At 39.3% G+C, this 23,628-nt stretch overlaps 1 protein-coding gene across 8 annotated transcripts in view; it reads right to left on the bottom strand.

Annotated features, from left to right (window-relative positions):
- Positions 1–23,628, bottom strand: part of TMEM131 (transmembrane protein 131) — a 192,948-nt gene that overhangs the window by 34,454 nt on the left and 134,866 nt on the right. For all 8 annotated transcript variants that reach the window (XM_021087244.2, XM_021087245.2, XM_021087246.2 and 5 more), the window contains exons 12-26: positions 23,057–23,165; positions 19,562–19,670; positions 18,575–18,728; positions 18,312–18,482; positions 17,161–17,271; positions 16,934–17,068; positions 13,886–13,990; positions 12,556–12,642; positions 10,679–10,831; positions 10,505–10,580; positions 10,236–10,353; positions 7,768–7,906; positions 7,565–7,674; positions 7,055–7,121; positions 329–480 (exon numbers count right to left, since the gene is read on the bottom strand). In XM_021087244.2, coding sequence (XP_020942903.2) covers positions 329–480; positions 7,055–7,121; positions 7,565–7,674; positions 7,768–7,906; positions 10,236–10,353; positions 10,505–10,580; positions 10,679–10,831; positions 12,556–12,642; positions 13,886–13,990; positions 16,934–17,068; positions 17,161–17,271; positions 18,312–18,482; positions 18,575–18,728; positions 19,562–19,670; positions 23,057–23,165 — 1,796 coding nt within the window. The remainder of the gene's footprint in view (positions 1–328; positions 481–7,054; positions 7,122–7,564; positions 7,675–7,767; positions 7,907–10,235; positions 10,354–10,504; positions 10,581–10,678; positions 10,832–12,555; positions 12,643–13,885; positions 13,991–16,933; positions 17,069–17,160; positions 17,272–18,311; positions 18,483–18,574; positions 18,729–19,561; positions 19,671–23,056; positions 23,166–23,628) is intronic.

Genomic DNA, 23,628 nt, shown 5'->3' with positions numbered 1-23,628 from the left:
TTTTACTGTTACTTTATAAACCATATAGAAATTGACTCAATAAATTTGAGTTAAAACATTTACACTTCAGAAATTTGAATATACTTATACAGAGAAGAGCAAGAATTTTTATTTTTAAGAGTCACTCAGGATAAAGTAAGACACTTGTCAGGTCTTTCAGCTAAGAACATAGTCACAAAGATATGTTACATCAGGCGTCAGGTGTGTGTGTGTATGTATTTTGGACAGAATGAATACCGTATTTCACAAATCATATATACAAACTCATACTGAAACAAATCAAGTAAGTAGTAAAAAAATCAACTCATACTTAGATCACAGAACATACCTGATTATGATTAGGGAAGAAACAGTTCTGTTGTGAAGTGGAGTAAACCTTACTTTGATGGATTTCTTTTCTCCGGGTTTTAAAATTAGGTTTAAAACTAACTGGCGGGAGAGGCCCTCTGTAAATCCTGTTGAACTTTGCAGTGGATGAGCCTTGAATCATTGGGTAAACAAATAAAAGAAATTAGTATATTCTTGGAAAAATGTTTTCCCCTTTACCCCATTCACAGCTAGGATTAATTTCTCGAATTCACTAAGTACAGAACTAATTTTTTTTTTTTCTTTTTAGGGTCATACCTGTGGCATATAGAAGTTCCTGGACTAGGGGCTGAATCAGAGCTGCAGCTGCCAGTCTACACCACAGCCACAGCAATGTGGCATCCAAGCCTCATCTGTGACCTATGCTGCGGCCTGCAGCAAGGCCAGATCCTTAATCCAATGAGCAAGGCCAGGTATTGAACCCACATCCTCGTGGATGCTAGTTGGGTTCTTAATCTGCTGAGCCACAATGTAACTTCCAGAAACAATTTTATCCCTGATGATTTAGGCACAGGGGAGCTGGGCAGTGTCTGGCTGGTCATGACCGAGCTGGACAGCCAGTGACAACCCTTTATATCCTGCATAACAAGGGGCTTCGTTCTCTGGGTCACCAAAGACTTGATGTTTGTATTAAGCATTTGTTCTCCCGTATAGATCTTTTTAATTTTTAAATTTGGAAATATGACATGCAAATGGAAAAGGACAAAAGCTTGAGAGAGGACCAGCTCAGTGTGTTAGCACAAAGCACACAGCTGTGTGACCAACACCCAGCACCCCGCCAGCCCACTGCTGCTGCCCCCACTGTCAGTCACAGCTTTCCTGCCCCTCCCCTAGGGAGGGTGTCAGCCAGAGGGTCTTAAGGTTGCTTTGTATTTTTTATTTGTAGATATAGTTCCAATTCATATGAATCTATCTTTGAATTTTGTTTTGAAAGCTAAATCTGTAACTACTGTTTCATAAACACTTGATCATTTCAAGTTCAAAAAATAGCTTAGTTTAATAACCAAAATATGACCTGACAGTCAATTTTTTTTAAATTTTTTAATTTTTTTGTCCTTTTGCCTTTTCTATGGCCACTTCTGTGGCATATGGAGGGTCCCAGGCTAAGGGTCCAATCGGAGCTGTAGTTGCTAGCCTACGCCAGAGCCACAGAAATGCCAGATCCAAGCCACGTCTTCGACCTACACCTCAGCTCATGGCAATGCCGGATCCTTAACCCACTGAGTGAGGCCAGGGATTGAACCCGCAACCTCATAGTTCCTAGTCAGATTCGTTAATTATTGGGAAGCTCTCAAAATGAGCCACGACGGGAACTCCACTGACAGTTTCAGATAAAATTTAAAAAAAAATTTTTTTTTTAATTTAAAAATCTCATAGTTCACACATAAGGTTATAATGCTCTGATTTCAAGCAACAGTAAGCTTAAACTTTTTTAGGGGAAAGGCTGGAAACACCTGAGTATAAATATCCATGGCTCTGCTAACTTATGGATGAAGAGTAAAGTTTGTATGATTTTCTACTGTATGCAGATCTACCCACTTGGAATAGCTTCATTCTATAAATATAACTTCATAGTCCAAAGACTTAGTGAAGCACACTACTTTTTAACTCTTGCTTATGAGGCAAATTTTGTTTCCTGCATCTAAAATTCTTCTCTCAGCATCCACTAGGACAACAGAATGTTCTGACTGCTCCAAAATGGCTGGTAAATAAGTTCTCCTTTAAATGAACTACTGAGTAACTGATGGACTATACACTAGACATATATTCCCAGCAAACTAATTTAAACCTTGATGACTTGGAAAACATTCTGGGGATGTTGTATTGCCTCAGGGATATCACTAAGACCCTCAATAATTCTCAATAATTTTTTTTGTGGTGGTTTTTGTTTGTTTTTTTGTCTTTATAGGGCAGCACCTGTGGCACATGGAGGTTCCCAAGCTAGGGGTCAAATCAGAGCTGTAGCTGCTGGCTTACACCACAGCCACAACAACGCCAGATCCAAGCGACATCTGCAACCAACACCACAGCTCATGGTAACATCGGATCCTTAACCCGCTGAGCAAGGCCAGAGATTGAACCTGCCTCCTCATGGATGCTGGTCAGATTTGTTTCCGTTAGCCACGATGGGAACTCCAGTAAGCAGTGGTTCTTAAAGACTGATTCACAGATCCCTAGGGAGCTCATAAGTCTTTGTAGGTGTCAAAACAATTTTCATAACATCAACAGATGCTCTCTGCCTTTTTCACTGTGTTGACATTTGCAGTGATGGTTAGCTAAAGCAACTGTGGCTAAAACTGCTGACCCCTTAGCTAGAAGCAAAGCAGTGTTATCAAACTTCCCTAGTACCTACTGTCTTCTTCACTGCCATGCACTTGCAGTTAAGAAAAAAAAAAAAAAAGAGTTACTGATTAAGCAGTAATAAATATTAAGCTTATTAAATCTCAACCCTAGTCTGGGAACTTCTTTAGGCATGGCCAAAGGGAAGAAATGAATAGAGTGGCACCCCATGTTTTATTTATAAAAAAGAAAATAAAAAGCAGTCCTTCCTGCTGCATTCTGGGGTACCATGTTGTCTTGAAGAGCTATCATTTGAGACATCAACTTAACTAAGCTCCTTTCTCAACAAATCCATTTATACTTGAAAAACTGAGGACAGCATATGGTTATTCAGTCTGAGGTATTTAGTAGACATTTTCATGAAACTGAAGTGCCTCTATTCCTTTAAGGAAAGCAATGGAAGAATCTGTTGCCTGTGGTAATTTTTTTTTTTTTTTTTGTCTTTTTCTAGGGCTGCACCTGTGGCATATGGAGGTTCCCAGGCTAGGGGTCTAATTGGAGCTGTAATCGCTGGCCTATGCCAGAGCCACAGCAACGGGGGATCCAAGCCGTGTTTGCAACCTACACCACAGTTCATGGCAATGCCAGATCCTTAACCCACTGATCGAGGCCAGGGATTGAACTGGAAACCTCACGGTTCCTATTAGGATTTGTTAACCACTGAGCCACGATGGGAATTCCACCCATGGTAAAATTTGAGCATTTGAGCAAAATTTAGAATTTTGGCTCTATGAGTTTAAGAGCTTCCCAATAGTTAATGAATTCCCTGATGAGACTGGTGATCAAAGAAATGAATATGATTTTCTGGATTTGCAGAATGAACTGTGTCAACATTTGGAAGCTCTGCCTATCTTAGTGAACTAATAGTTTCCAAATGACTGATGTAGTGTTATAATTAACTAAAGAAGCAATTAAGATATTCCTTTTTGCAATTACATAAATGTGTCAGGTAAGGTCAGATATTTGTCATATACTTTAACCAAAACAATATATCATAAGAGACTAAATGCAGAGGTAAATATGAGAATCTATCTGTATATTAGGTCAGAGAGTCACTGAGGAGCTCTGTAAAAATGTAAAACAGTATAATCTTCTTACAAAATAGTTTTTAAAATCTATTTTTTCATTTTTATATTATCTATGTCAAATAGAGTTTATTATTACTACTATTATTATTTTTAAAAATTTTATGGCATATGTAAGTTCCTGGGCTGGGGACTGAATCTGAGCAGCAGCTACAGCAATACCGGATCCTTTAATGCATCACGCTGGCCTGGGGATCAAATCTGCACCTTTGCAGAGACCTGAGCCGCTACAGTTGGATTCTTAACCCACTATGCCACAGTGAGAACTCCTATTATTATTATTATTATTACTATTTTTTTTTGTCTTTTTTTTTTTTTTTTTGCTATTTCTTGGGCCGCTCCCTCGGCATATGGAGGTTCCCAGGCTAGGGGTCCAATCGGAGCTGTAGCCACCGGCCTACGCCAGAGCCACAGCAACGTGGGATCCGAGCCGCGTCTGCAACCTACACCATAGCTCACGGCAACGCTGGATCGTTGAGCAAGGGCAGGGACCGAACCCGCAACCTCATGATTCCTAGTCAGATTCGTTAACCACTGCGCCACGATGGGAACTCCCTCCTATTATTATTTTAAATGAATTAAATCAATATTTTAAAGATCTCTCAGTTTGAATTTTTAATATGCTAAATACTGACAGATGTAACCCACATTAAAAAAAACCTCCTTGGAGTCCTTGACAATTGGGATAAAGCAGAAATCCTTAGTTATTTTTCAGATTGAAAAGGAGTCCTGAGACCAAAGATTTTGAGATCCTCAGTTTTATAGCACTAGAGAGAACTGTGACAGAATTTATACTAAGCTTACCCTAAGACTCACTCTGGGATTTTCTTATTTAGAACAAATTTCTGAGATCGAGGGTGTTCTTATTTCTCCTCCTGACTCTCACAGTGCCTACTTCAGTGTTTCACATCTTGTATGTACCATTAAAGATTCAGTAAGATAAACAGGTAAACATTAGGTCATTTACTTCTTATTTGTATTTTTCCTCTCTTATCAAAGCAGAGTGAAGGAATTTGAGGTTACTGAACTTTCTAGATATAGAGTCTAGATAATCTTAAACTTAATGTTTTAGCCTTTTATGGATGGAAAAAGCTAAGCAAAAAAAAGATTCCAAGAGAAGGGAATAGACTAGAATATGATACTGTCTCAATTTCAGTCTGGTGTTCTACCTATTATTCAGCAGAAAAAAAAAAAATACAACATTGAAAATGCCTTTCTTACATAAGACTGACTTAAAAGGAGACTTACCAAAAAACTATTCTATAAAAGTTTGGCTAACATATGCCTTATGGATTAAAACACAAAGCTATGGGAAAGAACAAATATTTCAAGAACTATAAAACATCTGGTTGGACAGGCTAATTGGTGATTTCTAACCTGCAAGGACCACATGTCACGATGGTCCGGCCAAGGGCTCTGGATCTAAGAGTGCCAGACTGGAATTTGGCCCTGTCAGTTATCACAGGTATGAACTTGGGTAAGTCACTTCCTCTCCCTGAGCTCTGGTTTTCCACCACCAACAGAACAAAAGAAATGCTTACTTCTTAGGGATGAGTTAGTAATAGCTCAGCCTGGCTAGTGTAATGATTAAATTATAAACGTGAATGCACCTAGCCTCATGCTGACACATCCTAGGTGCCTGTGATATACTGAAAACCCTTTTTTCCTGCCCGGTTAGCCACAGATTGACTCATCCCATAAACAATCACTGAGGGCTTCCTAGGTACAAAGCAACCGATCTAAGTTGGTTTGTTTAATCTGTTCAAAAGCTTTGTAAAATACAAATTACTAACTTCATGTTACAAGAAAGGAAGCTGAAGTTTGGGAACCTTTATTTGGCCAAGGTAAAGAAGCTGGTAGATACAAAGCCATGATTATTCTAGGAGCCAACCTCCTGTTCAGGTGGGAAGCAGCAGAGCAACCATGTGACAGGAAAGATCCTGCAGCCACTTGAGATACTGTGACCCGTGCTCAGCAAGAGCCCAAAGCAAAGAAAGGATGCAGGTGATCATTTACTGCTTTCACTCACAGTAATTCAGATGGAGGATTAACTAGATTCCTCCTCTCAGTCATTCAACACCTTTCATATTATTCATATGGGAAGAGAACAAGATAAATAAATAGAAGACAAACCCTCAGGGAGCTTATATACAGATTTGGGAAATAAGGTATTATATATCAAAAGGAAAAGAAAAAACAGAGTTAACATGGGTGTAAACAAAGAGACAGGGAGAATCAGACAGCTGAATAGGGTGCAGGCCTCACAGCCAGCAGGGCTGCTGTGAACAGGATGTCTAAGGATGGAGGAGAGGTGGCTGGGCGGGGGAAGGGCCAAGGGACCTGGGCCAGTCTGCAGGTGGCTGTAATTCTAAGCACTAATTTCCTGATGGACCCATACTCCCACACAAGTTCCTATATAATCCTGAGTGATCACTGGCTGCTCAGCATGGCCTGTGTGAGAGAGAACATTTGGTCCTAGAACAAAGCAGTTTATGTATACATTTATCAGCTCAAAAACAGGCGTTGAGTGGAAACTAAGTGTGCTGCTGTGCTGGGTATAAATACCACTAGCCGGGGGTCTGGCATTCACGGAGCTTACAATTTTATTAGAAAGTATCTAAAATGGGAGTTCCCATCATGGCACAGCGGAAACGAATCCAACTAGGATCCATGAGGTTGTGGGTTCAATTCCTGGCCTCACTCAGTGGGTTAAGGATCTGGTGCTGCCATGAGCTGTGTGTGTGGTGTAGGTCAAAAATGTGGCTTGGATCTAGCATTGCTGTGGCTCTGGCGTAGGCCGGCAGCCATAGCTCTGATCAGACCCCTAGCCTGGGAACCTCCATATGTCTCGGACGTGGTCCTAGAAAGACATTAGACAAAAAAAAAAAAAAAAAAAAAAAGTATCCAAAATAAAGATGTAAATGACAAGCTCAATATTTTCAGGCTTAATAAAAGTAAGTTCTATACCAGTATATACCTCATCTACATATTCTTAGAGGTTCTGGTAGCTAGTACTATAAACCATGGGCTTAACATTTAATGCTCACAAACAGGACCTTCCACCCAATGCGCCTCACAGTGATCTAAACCCCACCCGCTCCTCCTGGGTTTTTTTGCCTCTAAAATAATTACTGGAAGGCTCTAACTTCTTCAGTCATTTGCCCTTTAGTCAGTTTAAGGGTGGCCAACATTTTTCTTTCAGATTTGCATTGGTCATATCATAAAATTTTTTCTTTAGGACAGTATGAAGTCTGGATACTTACACTGTTTCTGAAGACTTGGAATTCTAGGGTTCTTAAATCTATCTTTGCCACCTTACTCAAGTTAAACCTGAAATAAAAAAATGCACCATATTTCTTTGTAAATAGTATCTTAGTTAAAGGGGTCACAGAGTTACCAAGGCTGTGCCTATCTTTGGGCAGATTCTGAGATCAATACTATCAGATTAATAGCTTTCGAAAACCAGCTACAACTTATAGTTAATATTTAGTTCACGTTTTATAACTAAAATATTTGGAAGGCTTCACTTGTTCTCTTTACAGTATTTTAAGAAGGATTTCTACATTTTTTTTTCTTGTCTTAAACGAAAGCTTTACTAGATGCTTAATATAACATCAATCTCTCTCCTCAGAAACATCTCTCAACTTCAATTACAGGCCAGAATTTCTCTAAGTCAAATCTACTCCTATATGAGCTGCAGTAAAGTTTTAAATGTGTAAAATAATAATTCGCTGTTAATAGGGAAACACTCTGATGATCTAAACAATGCATACCTTGATATTAACTTATCTACAAAGATGGAAGGGTTGGAATATAAAGCCAGAGGAATACACTGAATGTAGACAGGAACATCTGCAGGATTTTCTAAAGTAATCTCTTCTTCCTTAAACAAAGTAAAGACACAGTAAGTGAAGGACTTCCTCAGTTATAACCTATCAGGTATTTCCCCAGAACCACCGTTGCTCTGAGGACTTACTGAGGAGCAGTTTGTATTAGTGAGCGGAAACCTCACGAGCCGGGGTGAGCTGAGGAGCGATGGCCAGGAGAGCTCAGCAGTGATTTTCGATAGGATGTTTTTCTGAAGGTCTGTATTTACTTCAAACACAGCGTTCAATCTAGCAGGGGAAAAAACAGCAATTCATAAGTCACGGTATCAAAATCAAATATTTGAGTTTTCTGAATACAGGAAACTCTATTGGACCCGTGTACCTGAGAAATTTTATTCTGGCCTTGAATAAACACAGGCTTATTTGCCCTAATATTTTACTGTGCTTTTTCATAGAGACAGGAATGAAGATGTCTCTAGGCACAAAGAGCTGCCAAAGTGTCTGTAGCTAATCAGCTGTACTGTTTCCAAATTGAATATATAAGGGAAAGGCAGGTACAGGTATATGCAGATATCATGACATTATGGGCACTTAAAGTGTCAGGCATGTTTGGTGGAAAGATCCAGACACCAAGAGCAGCAAATATTTTCAGCAGAACTAATGAGAAGGCAGTGTGCTGCTTGGCATGTGGCTCTTTTCCGATTTGAGATAAAACACAAAACAAACCCTGGTATGTAATGAAGATGCCAGCTGAAGTAGTGATACATATGAGGTCTTATGTAGATATATATAAATCTAAAAGCAATATTCAGGACCTCATTTGAATATTTCCCCACTTATGAGAGTTTATAAGCCAGCTGTTTGGAACTCAACACACGCCTTAAGGAAACAGTATTATAAATGGGGCTGAGGTCCCCAGGTCCAAATACTGAGACCTGTGTTATCCCAGTGCACTGCTGTATCGTGCTGTGCTAACACTGGTGAGAGCACTGGTGTGATAAGACCAGTAGCAAATTCTCTGGAACAGGCACACTGACAAGGTGACACAAAGGCCGTGCAGGGAGAATGCCACATTCCCTGTGCAATGGGGACATGGAGGCAGAGGACAGGCAGGGAGCCTGGGTCTTGGGCAGTGGGTGCTAAGCCCGCAGAGAGGAAGGCAGGGGTTTTGATGGGTGGGCAGTCAAGAGGTTCCTTGGCAGGTGAGCCCAGGGCAGCGTGACACGTTATTTACTCAGAGCTAGATGTAAAAATTTGGAGACTACTTGTACATTACTATGTCCCAAGGTCCACTATGGAGATGGCGAGGACCAAGGAGTGTTTTTTTTTTTTTTTTGGTCTTTTTGCTATTTCTTTGGGCTGCTCCTGTGGCATATGGAGGTTCCCAGGCTACGGGTCGAATCGGAGCTGTGGCCACCGGCCTACGCCAGAGCCACAGCAACGCTGGATCCCAGCTGCATCTGCAACCTACACCACAGCTCATGGCAACGCTGGATCGTTAACCCACTGAGCAAGGGCAGGGATCGAACCCGCAACCTCATGGTTTCTAGTCGGATTCGTTAACCCCTGCGCCACAACGGGAACTCCAGGAGTGTTTTAATTAGTGTTCTCTTAGGGAGCTCATAGAAGTCTCTTTTTACTAATTTTAACCATCTTAAAATTAAATTGTAACTCTTTTGCCTGAAGAAAACCTCTCACCACATACAGTTCAGATAAACAGAAACCTGCAGATTTTCTTGTTAATGGCTTGAAAATTTTATAGTACTATAAACTGGAATATCTTGATGATACTGACAAATACATTTCAAATTAGCCAATGGAGAAGAACAGTTTTCATCAGTGGTCACATTATCATTCTAGCCAAGTTCTCTTCTGAAACACATAGCAAGATCAAATTTCTTTTGAAACCCAGGTGCGGTTACTGATTTGTCACTGGAACATTTTCTACCTGCCAGAGATGTATGGCTCAGACGTACGGCTGAGCCCACATGACCTGGGTCCCGTGCACCCCCTAAGGGCTCAGCACTTGAAAGGGAGGAACAGAGGTGCTCCTACTGTGAGGTTCTACCTACAAAGTGTCTGTCTTGCCTTTAACTGAGGTCAGTGGGGGGTAGAAACCTTCTATGCAGATGACTGTGTCCAAGGTAAACACTGAGGTCACCCTACATAAGGACAACATCACAGAGTCTCTGTGACTTTAAGCATCTAGAACACTGGGGAAAAAAACAAAAATGGTAGTGTGCATACTTTTTTTTTTTTTCCCAGTCATTTTTTTTCGGCCACCCCAAGGCATATGGAGTTCCCAGGCCAGGGATCAGATCAGAGCTGCAGTTATGACCTAAGCCACAGCTGGGGCAACACTGGATCCTTAACCCACTGTGCAGGCTGAGGATCAAACCTGTGTCTCTGTGGATGCTGCTGATTCTGTTGTGCCACAGCAAGAGCTCCTATACTTCTGAGAAATAATTCCAGATGCCTCGTTGTAATTTTCTAAAAACTGGGCAAATGTTCTTAGCTACAGAGAAGTAAAATAACTAAATATAAGATAAACCTTAGAAAGTCACGTTTCCAACTGGTAAAGATGGCGAAGATACTTAAATACAGCAAAACCACTCACCTGTGACCTGAGTTTTCCTTTATTCCCATCCACCCTTTGAACAGGCTCTGGTGCAGGTCCCAGTCCGCATCCCAGGTATCCTCCTGCATGGCGACGCCAGGCTGGACTTTGGGCTCAGCTAGAACAAGGAGAAACATGCTCAGCCCTTCAAATGATTTCCGTGGCATCAAGCAGCAGGGATGGACTTTAAAAGTGGCGGCTATTCGGCGCCGGGTATTTTGGGGAGGACATGAAGGAAGGGCCTGGGCAAGAACAGCACGATGACTTACATTTGGAGAGAAAAGGCAAGCCAACATAGCAATGATCCCCACACTGCAGTCCAGGATCAAAATAAATGTTCGCAATCTACAAAGAGGCAAGGAGAACCGTGAATGCCGAACCCAGAGACGGTCACAGGGACAACATACTCGTGGATGGGATTCTCAAACGTGACATTTTCAAACCTTTGACTTTTTTCCTGGCTCCAAGTCTTCCTTATTGCCCCGTAATCGTTTGTAGTAAAATCGCACATCTTCTGACAAAGATCGTATCTGCTGTATCTTTACCTTCTGTGAGAAGGAATTCATAACGTTTAAACTCTGATGAACTACTTTCCCCTGAAAGAAGAAAACAAACCAACATTTATAAATGGCTGGATTTTCTTAAAAGCACACACTGTAGAGCTGATAGACTATTTCTAGGAAACTGAAGCTCAAAGGACATTCAGAATTTTAAAAAGCTGACAATTTCTAAATTTGTAATCAGAGTCCCCTGATTACAAAGACATTGTGTCTGATTAAGAGACATTGCCATCTGCCCCAATGTGCCCTAAAGTGACTGCATCATTTTTCTGCAAAGGCTGGCTTTCCTGTTTCTTTTCTCTTTGTTCGCCAATTGCCAAGTCATATTTTTGAGTCTTCTATCTACCTGCCTACCCATACCTGCCTCAATTAGTATGACAGCCTCAGGATATTTAAGCACAGATCAAACAATTCATCTGAAATGTCTCTTGAGCATTCTCTTTTTCATCATTTTGCTCATTCACCCTTATTTACACACCTGCTACAAGGGGTAAAGAGGCTCCATCCTTTTCCCACCAGATCTCAGAGTCTTGTTGGGGAGACCACTTAATAAGGTAGTATTTATAGCACAATGGGAGGCTTGCTGCAGGAGGTAACTGCAAATCATTTCTGGAGCACACATGAAACAACTAGTACTGTCTAATGGAGTCAAGAAATCTTCAGAGAGGAGATGACAATGGAATTGGATCTTGAAAGATGTGTAGGAGTTCTTGAGGGCAGGAGAGGAGGATGGGCAATTAGGGCAGACTAGCAGCAAAGGCGTGGAGGTATGAGAGGGATTTACTGCCTCTGCCAACACCCTAAGCTCAAACCTCCCTGTGGACTCTGGCCTGAGGCTCTGGGTTGGCCCCCAGGCATTCTACTGTCGGGTCCGACTACTTCTGCCAGAGAGCCAGTCTCTAAGGCTCAGCTCTCAGGATGTCCAGCCTCGGTTCAAAACTTTAGATTTTCATGGACTTAAGTGGCATTTAGTTTCTTTCATGCTATCATTCCAAGGTACTGTTCCATCTTCTCTCTTGAAACCTCTCAGCCTTCTTATAAAACTGGGCAACTCACCACTGCCTACAGCCATCTCAGACCGTGCGTTTTTTTTTTTTGGCTGCGCCTGTGGCATGAAGTTCCCAGGTCAGGGACAGAATCCACGCCACAACAATGAGAACGATAGCGGATCCTTAACCACTAGGCCACCAGGTAACTCCGCCTCTGTCTTTACTCAGGTTGTTCCCTAGGCCCTGAATGCAATTCTTGCCATCCGTCATGTTTTCCTGCCAGAAGAAATTCAAGCCAATTCACATGGCACCTTCATCAGTTATGTCTGTATTTTCTTCACTGCACCTTATTTTTACATCTCGTAGAGCCATTACTACGTCCTGCTTTATGGCTATGAATCATGGGCTCATTTCTCATTCTAGATTGAAAACTTTTTGAGAGGAGGGACTCTTTCTTTAAACAAAATTATAGTTGATTTACAATGTTGTGCCAATTTCTGAAGTACAGCAAAGAGACTCATCAATCCAGTTATACATTCCCTTTCTTCTATTATGGTCTATCCCACGAGACTGGATGTGGCTCCCTGTGCTGTACAGAAGGAAGGGACTCCTTATTCCGCTTATGTCTCCTAAGGAAGTTGGTACCATGTCTTACCTTACTTATAACGTGATTAATAAAGAATTACTGGTTTTACTGTTGAATTCTAGGAACGTATAGGGAAAGGCAAAGAAAAAACCAGGATGAAGAAGTCTACAAATTAACTGGCTTACTGGAAAGGAAGGTGGAAGAACCATATGCTTTGGGAAGCAAGTCAGAGAACCCACTGCGATCACAGCCTTCACGGGTATCGTTAGGATCTGAAGAGGGAAGAAGAAAAACCACAGAGAAATAAGTGTTAACGTCTGAGATTGACCTTGATAGTTACTGCATTATTTGGGGGGATTAAAACAACTAATATTTGGACTTATATTAGCATTAACCAACTCATAAGCAAAATTAAAATCACCCAGAGATACTGCTTAATCTTTCCATGCACTGCGTAAAATACACTGAAATATAGTAAGTTTCCATGTACTTTTCTGTGATGCACTGATAATATGATAAACAAGACCAAACAATGGGGAGGAAATGATGCACAGATTTTTCGTAATACAGGTTACTTTGTAGATTAAAATTTAAAAAGGCAAGTCAGATTGTACTCCTAAAACAATGTCTGAAAAATTCAGCATTTTCTAAAATCACATAGCAATAAATTAATGTCAATCTAGATTCTAGATTCTGAATTTCAACTCACACTCTATAGGCAACTCACAAAGATACTTCTCTAAGACATGAAATGCATTTATTTCTCTCAAGAGTGACAAATGTTAAGCAGGGATTTCTCACCTAGGAGGTAATTAACCTGGCATGCTCCTGACAAATCTTTTATTATTAAATGACCAATTCTGTTTTCTGACTTAGTTTTCTTCCATGTGGGGGGCTGTATGTACTGAAAACAGGTAGGAGAACAAGGGTCACAACTTGTTGACTTTAGCTATGCTCAACTTCCCAAAGAGCCCTGAAATAATAAATCATAATATTTGGGTTTGGCAGAAATAGATCCTTTCGAAATCTCGTTGAATGCAACATGTCAAACCCCACAAAGAGTGTTTGAAAAGCTCAATGATTTTCACTTTGTTCCTTGACTGGAATGACTCATGTGAGTAGAATCCCGAGATCTCAAGTTGAGGTGGGCTTTCCTGACTCCTTGTTGGAGACATTGCAAGAAGGCTATTTACGGCTGCAGAGAGAGGCGTCCATCCCAGGAGCTGGGGTCTGTGCAACACTCCACCCACCTGCAAGCAGGTTTCTAACGGCAACTCTCAATGTGCCAAACACGCTTTTCTGAAGTTGTTTGTAGCTAAGAGATTTGGGTTTTATCAGAAAATCATGTTAACGAACACTAATATTCTGTTATCTATTCTCAAAAGCTTAGTTTTTAAGGTGTGAAAATGATAAACCGTAACTTTCTGAGTAAACAGTTCTCTGTTTCTATAAAAACAAAAGAGGACTGAATTTTTCAGAAAGCTCCATTGACCTGAATTCTCATCAAGTCCTTACCTCATAGTCTGTTGTGATCTGTATGGCTCCATCATGAATACCTTCCAGGTTTTTTGCAGTAAGTTTGACTCTAAACACTGCAAAGTAGCCAGAAGCTAATATAACCTGTAAGCAAGCAGTAGAAATGACATCATTCACTAACTTTGATAGATGAAGTTTTTTATCGCCACAGAAAAGAAGGGTACAGAGATAAACTGACTTCAACATCTTAACCTACACTAGTGTGACACGGAATTATCCTATCATCACATACAAGTATCTCAAAATAATGCCCATTCCTGGATGTTTACTATTCTTGTTCCATGGGCCACTGAGAAAGCTAGTTTCCTGAGGAAGAGTCAACTCCCAGCTGCTAAGCTGGGGAATCATGCACTCCTGACACCCCACCGCGTACCTGCGTGATCAAAGGGGGTGAGGGTTGGAGCAGAGGGACCCAGCCTTCTAACCCTTTGGCTATAAGTACATACAAAGTGGGTTCTGCTTCAAGTTCTGAATTTAATGCTGTCATGTTAATCATCATGTCTTCAGAGCAACTGACACTGGGTCATATAAAAACATCAAAAATCATGAAAGGAAGGAAGAGTTAAGCAATACAAATTTGAAAGAAAGAACATGTATATTATTTGTTTTCTCAGGCTATTTGCTGTTTCTGGCAATTAATCTTTTCAATCGTGAAATTTTCAAAAACCATGAAATTCATTTTGTGAATTCATTTTAGGTACTAGTAATTATATTTTACCTAAAATTCCCATTCGCTTCAAATTAATAGACCTTCATATACCAAACACACTTTTCCCTTTTTAGAAGCATTTCCATGTTGGTTTGGTGTAATTCTAATGTTTCCTCATGACTCTAACCACCCAAATCAGACCACATGTCTGAAGAGCAGAGAGAGTTGTTGACAATGTGTGCTGCATAAGGAAAAGGATGCTAATTTAGTTCACAGGTTTGGCTTTTTGGAAAACAGTTGAAGTTTAGGCATGACAAACTAAAAAAAAGAAAACCCCACATTTTTGTGGAGTTGCTATTTAGAAACTCGCAACTCATTACAATTTTCTGTTTTAAAGGTTCATAACATTAATCTCAACTTTCTGTCCCCTATTTTTATATTTATATAGTTTTGCATAAGAGCTAATTCTATAACCCCAAATTGTCAAGCAGGCTCTATGTTACTGACTGGACCTATCAATTTTAAATAAGTGTTAATACTTACTTAGTACTAGGAAATAATCCAGAGTCCTGAAATGATTAATTTATAATGTCTTATTAAAAACTATAATTCAGGGAGTTCCTGTTGTGGTGCAGCAGAAATGAATCTGACTAGTATCCATGAAGTTGTGGGTTCGATCCCTGGCCTTGATCAGTGGGTTAAGGATCCAGTGTTGCCGTGAGCTGTGGTGTAGGTCGCAGATGTGGCTCAGATCCCTAGTTGCTATGGCTGTGGTGCAGGCCAGCAGCTATAGCTCCAATTTGACCCCTACCTAGCCTGGAAACTTCCATATGCCACGGGTGTGGCCCTAAAAGCAAAAAATAAATAAAAAATACATAAAAATAAAGCATAATTCAGGAACCCTTGTGGCTCAGTGGGTTACAAACTGGATAGGATCCATGAGGCAACTTCCATATGCCACAGGTGCAGCTCTAAAAAGCAGAAAAAACAAAAACAAAGAAACAAAAAAACCAAACCAAAAACCAAAAAAAAGAAAAAAATTGTAATTCAACCATCTGGGATTATTACTCCAACTTCACTGTCAAAAGGAACACATTAATAGCTGGTCTCGTTATTATCTCATTATATTATCATTATAATCTGTTTCCAGTATTCTAGTTGTATTAAAAATAAAATCTCAGTTGCACTGACAGGTATTACTTCTCTGGGGCATTTCTCTCTCTTTTCATGTTTTAAAAGAAGGCTTTACTTATGTATCAAATTAAAAAATTATAAATTATTAAAAATGTGAACACCCATATATCTACCACAGTATCTGATTATGTAACTTGAATGCTGCACAAATACAATTAGAATATTGCAATTAAATATTAAATAACATTATTTACTGTTTCCCACTTTTTCATAAACCCTTTTCCAAGTTTCTACAATCATATTCACAATTTATTTGCTGCAACATTCAATCATAAAATCATGACTTCATGCATTTAGCTGTTCCAGTTATTTAGAATTATTTATAATAATGCTATCCACACATATTGCACTCTCACAGCTTTTTGCTCTTTATATTTTTTTACTTCCATGGGAAGAATTCCCAGGAGATGTTATTATATTGTTAAACTGCTCTCCAAAAAAAAAAAAAAAAAAACTGTTTGGGGGATCCTTCCAGCAAAAAATGCTTCAATCACTTATGACCTATGACATTCCATGGAGGCATATCTGTCAATAATCTCTGTGCATAAGGACGTGTGCTTTACTTTTTATAAAACTGCCCCAAGAAGTTCTATCCTAACCTGCAGTTATGTTCCTTCAAAGTCACACAAGGTGATTGTACTAAATCTGTCCCAAGGGGTATCAACTCCAAGTTCCCTTGTCAGTAATGTGAGGGCTTAGACTGAAGTATTCATTTGCTCCTGTTTCATACCCTTTTATGACTAACTGTACAGAAGACCAAGTAAAAGTACATGGGGAGATCTACCCAGGGATCAAACAAATGATGTTCACCTTGTTGATACTTTCTCCTAATCAGTACAGAGACCTGACCAGAAATATTCCAGGATACCAATACTAGTAGAAAACACTTTGCACTAACGTGCAGGGCTCTCTCTTCTGCCTCCTGAATCCAGTGCAGACAGGATTAGTTTCAGAACCTACGGGAATTTCCTCTGGATTGACACTTGTGTTCCATCTTAACCCCTTGGGTTTCATGTGCTCTCATCATACAAGGAGGGAGCTGAGGCAGGTTACCTATAAGGTCTTTGCAACATCAAACAGCCAATGCTATGACAAATCCCATAAAAATCTTATGAGCAATAGTCTTCTATTTGAGGTTTGCACATACACATAAGTTTAAGGAAACAATAACAAAGTTTACTTACTGATGACTGGTCTGATAAGGAGGATTTTTCTAACTCTGGAAGGCTTGAGATTATTGTAGTTCTGTTGCCTCTTTCAGTAGCTATGAGTTCTATGGATAAACCATCTCCTATGATATGCCAACTTTTTATAGCCAACTTAAAAAGGAGAAAGATATAAAAGTGATTATTGCAGCACTAGCAAAAATCTCTAAAGGTGATTTAGAATAAAAAACAGATTTTTTTTTTACCTCAATTGGATTGCTGTTTATAATTGCAAATAAAATAGTACTTGCTTCTGTAGCACTCAGTATGCCAAAATCTATGAAACGTTCTTCTATTTTGGGGGGTAATACAAAGTACTGGAAAGATAAAAAAGAACTAGATTAAATGTAAAATCACACTTATGTAAGAGGATGTTATCAAAAAAAGTAACTACTAAGATATACTAAAGTTCCTATACTTAATGTAAATACACATATGTATAATATATAATTAAGAACTTTGTACATGGAAATAAATTTTGAGTAATCAGAAATGAAAACGCTCATGGCCTTTACTGAACAGCTACATCCCCCCCTGAAGGCACAAAAGCAGCAGGAAGCTAAAATACTAGGAGAGGTTAAGTGGAAGGAATTAGGCAAAAAGTCCTGGGTCTCAGCGAACATCACATCTTCATGAAAGTAGCTACTGATTATGAATCATTTAAGCAAAAGAAATAAGGAAGGAGCAGTTTAATACTGAAGGTTCCTCCAGTTCTAAAATTCTTACTGATTCTAACGGAGAACTACATTTCCATGTTTCCACTTTCTTTTCATTTTTTTTACATTTTCCCCATCAGTTTTCTTATCTAAACGTCTTTCATTGATTACTCCCAGGATACTTTTGTTTGGATTTTCTTTTTCCTGCTTTATTGTTTGTATGAGAAAGACCTGGATTTCCCTTTGTGCTGCATTTAGATTCCTTTTCCAACCCTGTCTTTCCCACCTACTTTCCTCTTTACTATCTGGTTCTTTTCTTCATTCTCATAATTCCTGGTTCTGGTCACCTCTTTCCTACCTAATTCCCCCCTTCGCCCTCCCTGTGGTATTTTTTTTCCCCTGCTTCTTATCTTTCTTCAATTTAGTGTGTTGTTAGCTTCCCCATGACTGTAACAGTTGAGAAAGTAGACTGTGGAAAAGGCCTAAAGAGAGGCTGTTAACTGGAAGATGCAACTGTATCATGAGGAGAATGGCTGCCAGAAAGGGTGGAAATCTTCTAAGTACTGACGAGGGAGGAATCAGAACAACTTGTAAAGCACAGAAAACAGCAAATTTAACTGTGTGCATCAGGACTGTCTAATAATAAGCGAAAATGCTAAAGCTGCATAGGGAGTTTAAATTTTAAAGGTGGACATACTTACGTCTAAAAAGCCTGTATATACCCGTACAGGTAAATTAAACTTGGAGGCATTGGTAATAAGTAAAATATTATTATCTATGTGCATGGATGATGTGGATGGCATAAAAAGCAGAGTAAAAATGTATCCTGATTCATTTGGAAGAATTAAGACTGGTTTGCTGAAGTTGTGAACCTAGGAAGTGATGGGAGAGAAAAAAACAGTGTGTCAGCATCGTTTGGTTGGTAGATGAGTACAATTAAAAGTATGAGGGTTCCCAGACATACTTTAAACATTGTTTTGGCTTCTTCTGGTAGCAACACATCATGAATGAGGATCGCAAAACTGAAAGTGTTAGTAAGGTAAATTGGCCTTTCCACAGGATCAGCAGGACTGTCTCGGATGTGAAATAATGTTGCAGCGTGATCAAATCCCAAATAACTATTTGAAAAACAAAAACAAAATAAATCATTTTTATTTCCACGTGTTAATTTAAAATCCAAGTTCTTTTGCTGTGAGTAATATTTTACATTTAGTATTAAGGACTGTTATTAGAGAATTAAAACTAAATACTTTAGTGATGGTCCACGTGATTTAAATTAAAATTTAGCTTGCAAATTACTGAGGTGTAAAATCAAGAACTATTCATTATGCATTATATGTAACCAAACAATTAAAATCAAGAGTGTATTAACAAAAAGGTTTTCAAGCCACTCAGAAAAAAAAAAAGTGTATCATTCGGTTGTAACTAGCTTTGTTAAAATGAGTCCCTACCAAGTTGGATATTAAACTATTATTGGTTAAAATATAATTAGAAAATGAACTACCTAATATATTATTGCCCATTTATAAAAAGCTATAATTCCAGAGTGCTGTTTAATGAGTTTATTATAAAGGACATAATGATTTGTTTTAGGTAATGGTATACATTAATAACAAACCAGACACTTGAATGTTACAAAAGGAATTACAGAAAGGAAATGGCTCAAATGATTTAAAAATCCAAAATGTACTATGGAATCATTAAGACTTCATTTAAGCCCAAATCATAACCTCCCATTTACCTTTTCCTTAAAAAAAAAAAAAAAAAAAAAAAAAAAAAAAAAAAAAAAGCAGATTTCTTTATAATTGAAGTTGTTCTTTTCAACACTAATTTCATGAAGTTGATGTGAATTTGGCTACTCCTTTTGTTAAGTTGGAAACTTAATTATTTGGAAAACAGAATTTACTGATTAGTAAAAAGTTATAAAGTTTATTTTAAAAGAGAAACTCACCCATCTAAAACCTCTGCCTGATACGGTATTTCAAGTTTAGAATAACTCTTCTCCTTTGCTTTAACAGTTATTTTCCCAGAAAACTGAGATGGTTTTTTTGCCTTTGATGCTGAAAGGAAGCATAAAAAATAACCTGTCACTTTTTGCCACCAAAGAGTTTGTAGAGGAGTATGAGAGTGACTTTGTGTGAACTGCCAAAATCCTTATTTTATTTTTTGTCTTTTTGCCATTTCTTGGGCTGCTCCTGCGGCATATGGAGGTTCCCAGGCTAGGGGTCGAATTGAAGCTGCAGCCGCCAGCCTACACCAGAGCCACAGCAACGTGGGATCCGAGCCGCGTCTGTGACCTACACCACAGCTTATGGCAATGCTGGATCCTTAACCCACTGAGCAAGGCCAGGGACCAAACCCGCAACCTCATGGTTCCTAGTCGGCTTCGTTAACCACTGAGCCATGACGGGAACTCCAGAACTGCCAAAATCTTTAAAAGAAAATTGTGCTTTGAACTTGGCACAGAGAATACCTTACAATATTTTAAGTCAATCACTACAGTTTTCATACAAAAATGAAAAGATATTTTAATTATCCTGTTTCGAGATAAAGAGATAAGGAATTAGCAAGTAAACACAATTCAGGAGGAAAAACATTGGATCTGAGCTACTTCTCTAGAGTCATAAGCTTTGGCATCACTTACAGGAACATTTCTCAACTCTGCCCCTATTAGTATTTTAGGCCAGGTAAATCCTTTGTTGGGGGTGGGGTGGCTGTCCTGTGCACTGCAGGATATTTAGCAGCATCCTGAGCCTCTACTTGCTAGATATCAGCTGTGACAACCAAAAGTGTCTGCAGACATTGCCAAGAGTCCCCTGGGAGGCAAAACTGACCCCTACCCCCACCCCACTGAGAACTGCTGGTTTACAGCTATATTAAGAAATAATATTCCTTGTGTGGCCAGAGTCTTGCTCTGAATACCACTAAAGTAGCTTGGGGCAAGAAATGTCAAGAGTGAGGAGCTCTGGGGAGTTCATGTTATGGCTCAGCAGTAATAAACTGGACTAGTGACCATGAGGATGTGGGTTGGATCCATGGCTTCGCTCAGTGGGTTATGGATGCAGCACTGCCATGAGCTGTGATGTAGGTCGCAGACATGGCTTGGACCTCGTGTTGCTGTGGCTGTGGTGTAGGATGGCAGCTGCAATTCCGATTCAACCCCTAGCCTGGGAACTTCCATATGCTGCAGATACGGCCCTAAAAGAAGACCAAAAAAAAAAAAAAAAAAAATAGGAGCTCTGACTTCTTATATCAGCCAACCCTAACTCACAGTGTAAGAAGAGACACACACCCTCCCTGCCATCATACTATCCTCACAGATGAAGTAAAACCTTGAAGATTTGTAGCACTTCTGAATAATCCCATCTGGAATTAAAGAGACAGATTCAGCTGGATCCAATCTGGGTACCCATTCGGTGTTCCTTTCAAAGCGAATCAAGAAGCTGTCTATCCCCTTTAAAGTACTTCAGGAGCTCTGCCGCTTAGGAGAAGAATTTATATGTAAGTTCTGCAAATGTGTGTTATCCAACTTTGGCACACACAAAAAAGAACCAAAAAATGGTATGACATCTAGTATGTACAGTCGGTGTGGATTCAGATTTTTAAAACTCCCATTAAGCTTCATTCCTTTCAGCGTACTGCAGAGCCATTTCTGGATGCTTTAATTTTGTCACTATTTATTCTGACATGAGGCTGACAACAAGGGCCAGAATTTAGGCATTTCGTAGTAACTTATCAAGTTACATTTTCACAAATAAGTGGTCAAAAACCTCAAGAAACTTCAGTTAAAAATCATAAAGAATCCCGGTTTGATGAGACAGATGCTTGCTGAGAAAGTACAGGCTGAGAGTTAATAATCACAGTGCATTATGAAAATCTTAAAAGTTAGGTGAAACATGCACTTCCTGCCTGATTTTCATAGCAACCTCAGCGGTGTTTTTGCATTGAGACCTGGGGTGGTGGTGGAGGAAGAGGTGGGAGATGGAAGGTGGAGGGTTTTTCCCACGAAGATAAAAGCCACATTTAGAAATGCAGCACTTGCTTTAAAAGAGCTTCCCTTGACTGTGTATTAAATTTTCCTTCATTTCTTTAAGAAACACTATGTTAGAGTCTATGATCTCAGGAGAACCACCATTACTGACACTCATTTATCTCAGTGGAAACAGTCACTGGGGGTCAGGGGAGGAGTCGGAGCAGAGTGGGGGAGGGGAAACACACAGTGGGCTGACTCTGTGTGCACCCTCGACTCCTGGGCTTATCAGAAGGGTGGGTCCTACATGTTGTTCTTGGGGTCAGAAATCATCGCTGGTCACTCACTCCCTTTCTCAGAGAGGGCAGAGAATGTACCTGCTGATACTGACTCCGAGGCTGGTGATCAGGACTGTGGCATCTTAGTGACACGGAAGATGTGTCACATGTTGGGGAATATCTGTGCCATCAAACCTTCTACAATACTGGTTGTTTCTTGACAGCTGGATTATGAAAGTATGCCATATACTGAATCTTGATTTAAGAGTCTTCCCTGAGCTCACTGGATGACACACTGTGCTGGCAGCCAGCCCGGCCATCGTTCCAGATGTTCCCCAGACGCTCCACCTGCGTGGAGCGTGCACCGATGCCCTCACACACGCTGCACTGCACGCAGCAGGTCACTCCGTGCCTGAATGCGCTCTTCTGAGGAGGAGCTTAGTTGTGAAATGTGGACTACGTGCAAAGACGGTCTTATCATGAAGCCAAAGTTTAAGTTTCAGGGCTCCTCAATGGATGAGCCCTTATGAGAAAAGTCCCATTTGGAGTTTCAAGCTTTCATTAAATTTAATTATGTATTCAGTTAGATAGCCATTAAGTCACTATTTTAAAAAATCTATGATAGAAAATTTAGTAAATGTTCCAGTAAAGTAGACAAAATTGAATAAAAACATGTTACAGTCTGGGTAAATATTTCAAATGCCAAAATATGCAATATATATGTTTGAAATAGTAATTATTTACCTTGACAATTCTATCACAAAGCCTGTTATTTTAGTTTGGGTAGGACTGTCTTGTTTATACAAGCCAATATATGGAAATGTTACAGGAAATAGTTTATTTCTACTCTTAAGTTAAAAAATGCTTCTGAAATTCAAATATATATTCACTCAATCAGGAAAATTAATGACTTCATAATTAAAGCTAAGCATAACAGGTATATATGTGAAAGAGCCCTGATTACAAAACTTTCTACAATCCTAATATATTTGCTAATACTAACTTAGGTTTATGAAGTTATAATATTGTCTTTCATGAAACAATCAAATAAGAATTCATGACAGTTTGTAAGAAAAACCAGTACTATACAATCTGACTGTAAAATGGTCTCGGTTTCTACATTAAGATGTCAACACAAATGTCCTCTAATTTAGAAAAATAAGACCACTCTGTTAGAGAGAAAAAGTTGAATACTTACCATCAAAACTAATACTTGCAACCTTGGTATATTTACTTTCTGAAGCTTTTAATGTAATTGGTTTAAAGTGTACTGTTATAGCATCATTTTGTGGTGTAGGTCGAACACTCTGCAAAGAGAAAAATTTACATAGCATTATTTCAGTCTAATGGTTCAGTTTATACTGAAAAGTATACTGGAAAAGTAAAGCAGAACCAAAATGTAAAAAGGTGAACTTTATATGGTCCCTTTGAATGGAGGAGGCCCCAAACTGGTGTAACATCAAATTAATTTCATTGGACTATTTTTATGAAATAAAATGATGACTAGAGGAAAAAAATGCATGACTGATAAGTTGAGTGTGTAAGAAACTAAAGACAAACTAGTATACTAGGTATGCATACATAAAATAGGAAAAGAGTATTTATTATCTACATGGACCCCTAGTTCACCTATAAGGGAAAGTGACATGAAGATTTATGATAGGGCCCCTCTTACAGAAATTTAAACACTAAATGTAACATCCTGACTATATGAAGATGAAGAATGCGCTTATTTGGGAGCTGGTGTCCCTTTGCCAAGGCAGTTTTGCA

Source organism: Sus scrofa, chromosome 3, assembly GCF_054392235.1.
Source record: "Sus scrofa isolate SSC_HxYL_T2T_F1_AM1 chromosome 3, Sscrofa_HxYL_maternal_Yorkshire_Landrace_v2.0, whole genome shotgun sequence".
Lineage (NCBI taxonomy): Eukaryota > Metazoa > Chordata > Mammalia > Artiodactyla > Suidae > Sus > Sus scrofa.
This window is presented reverse-complemented; position numbering and strand designations above follow the sequence as displayed.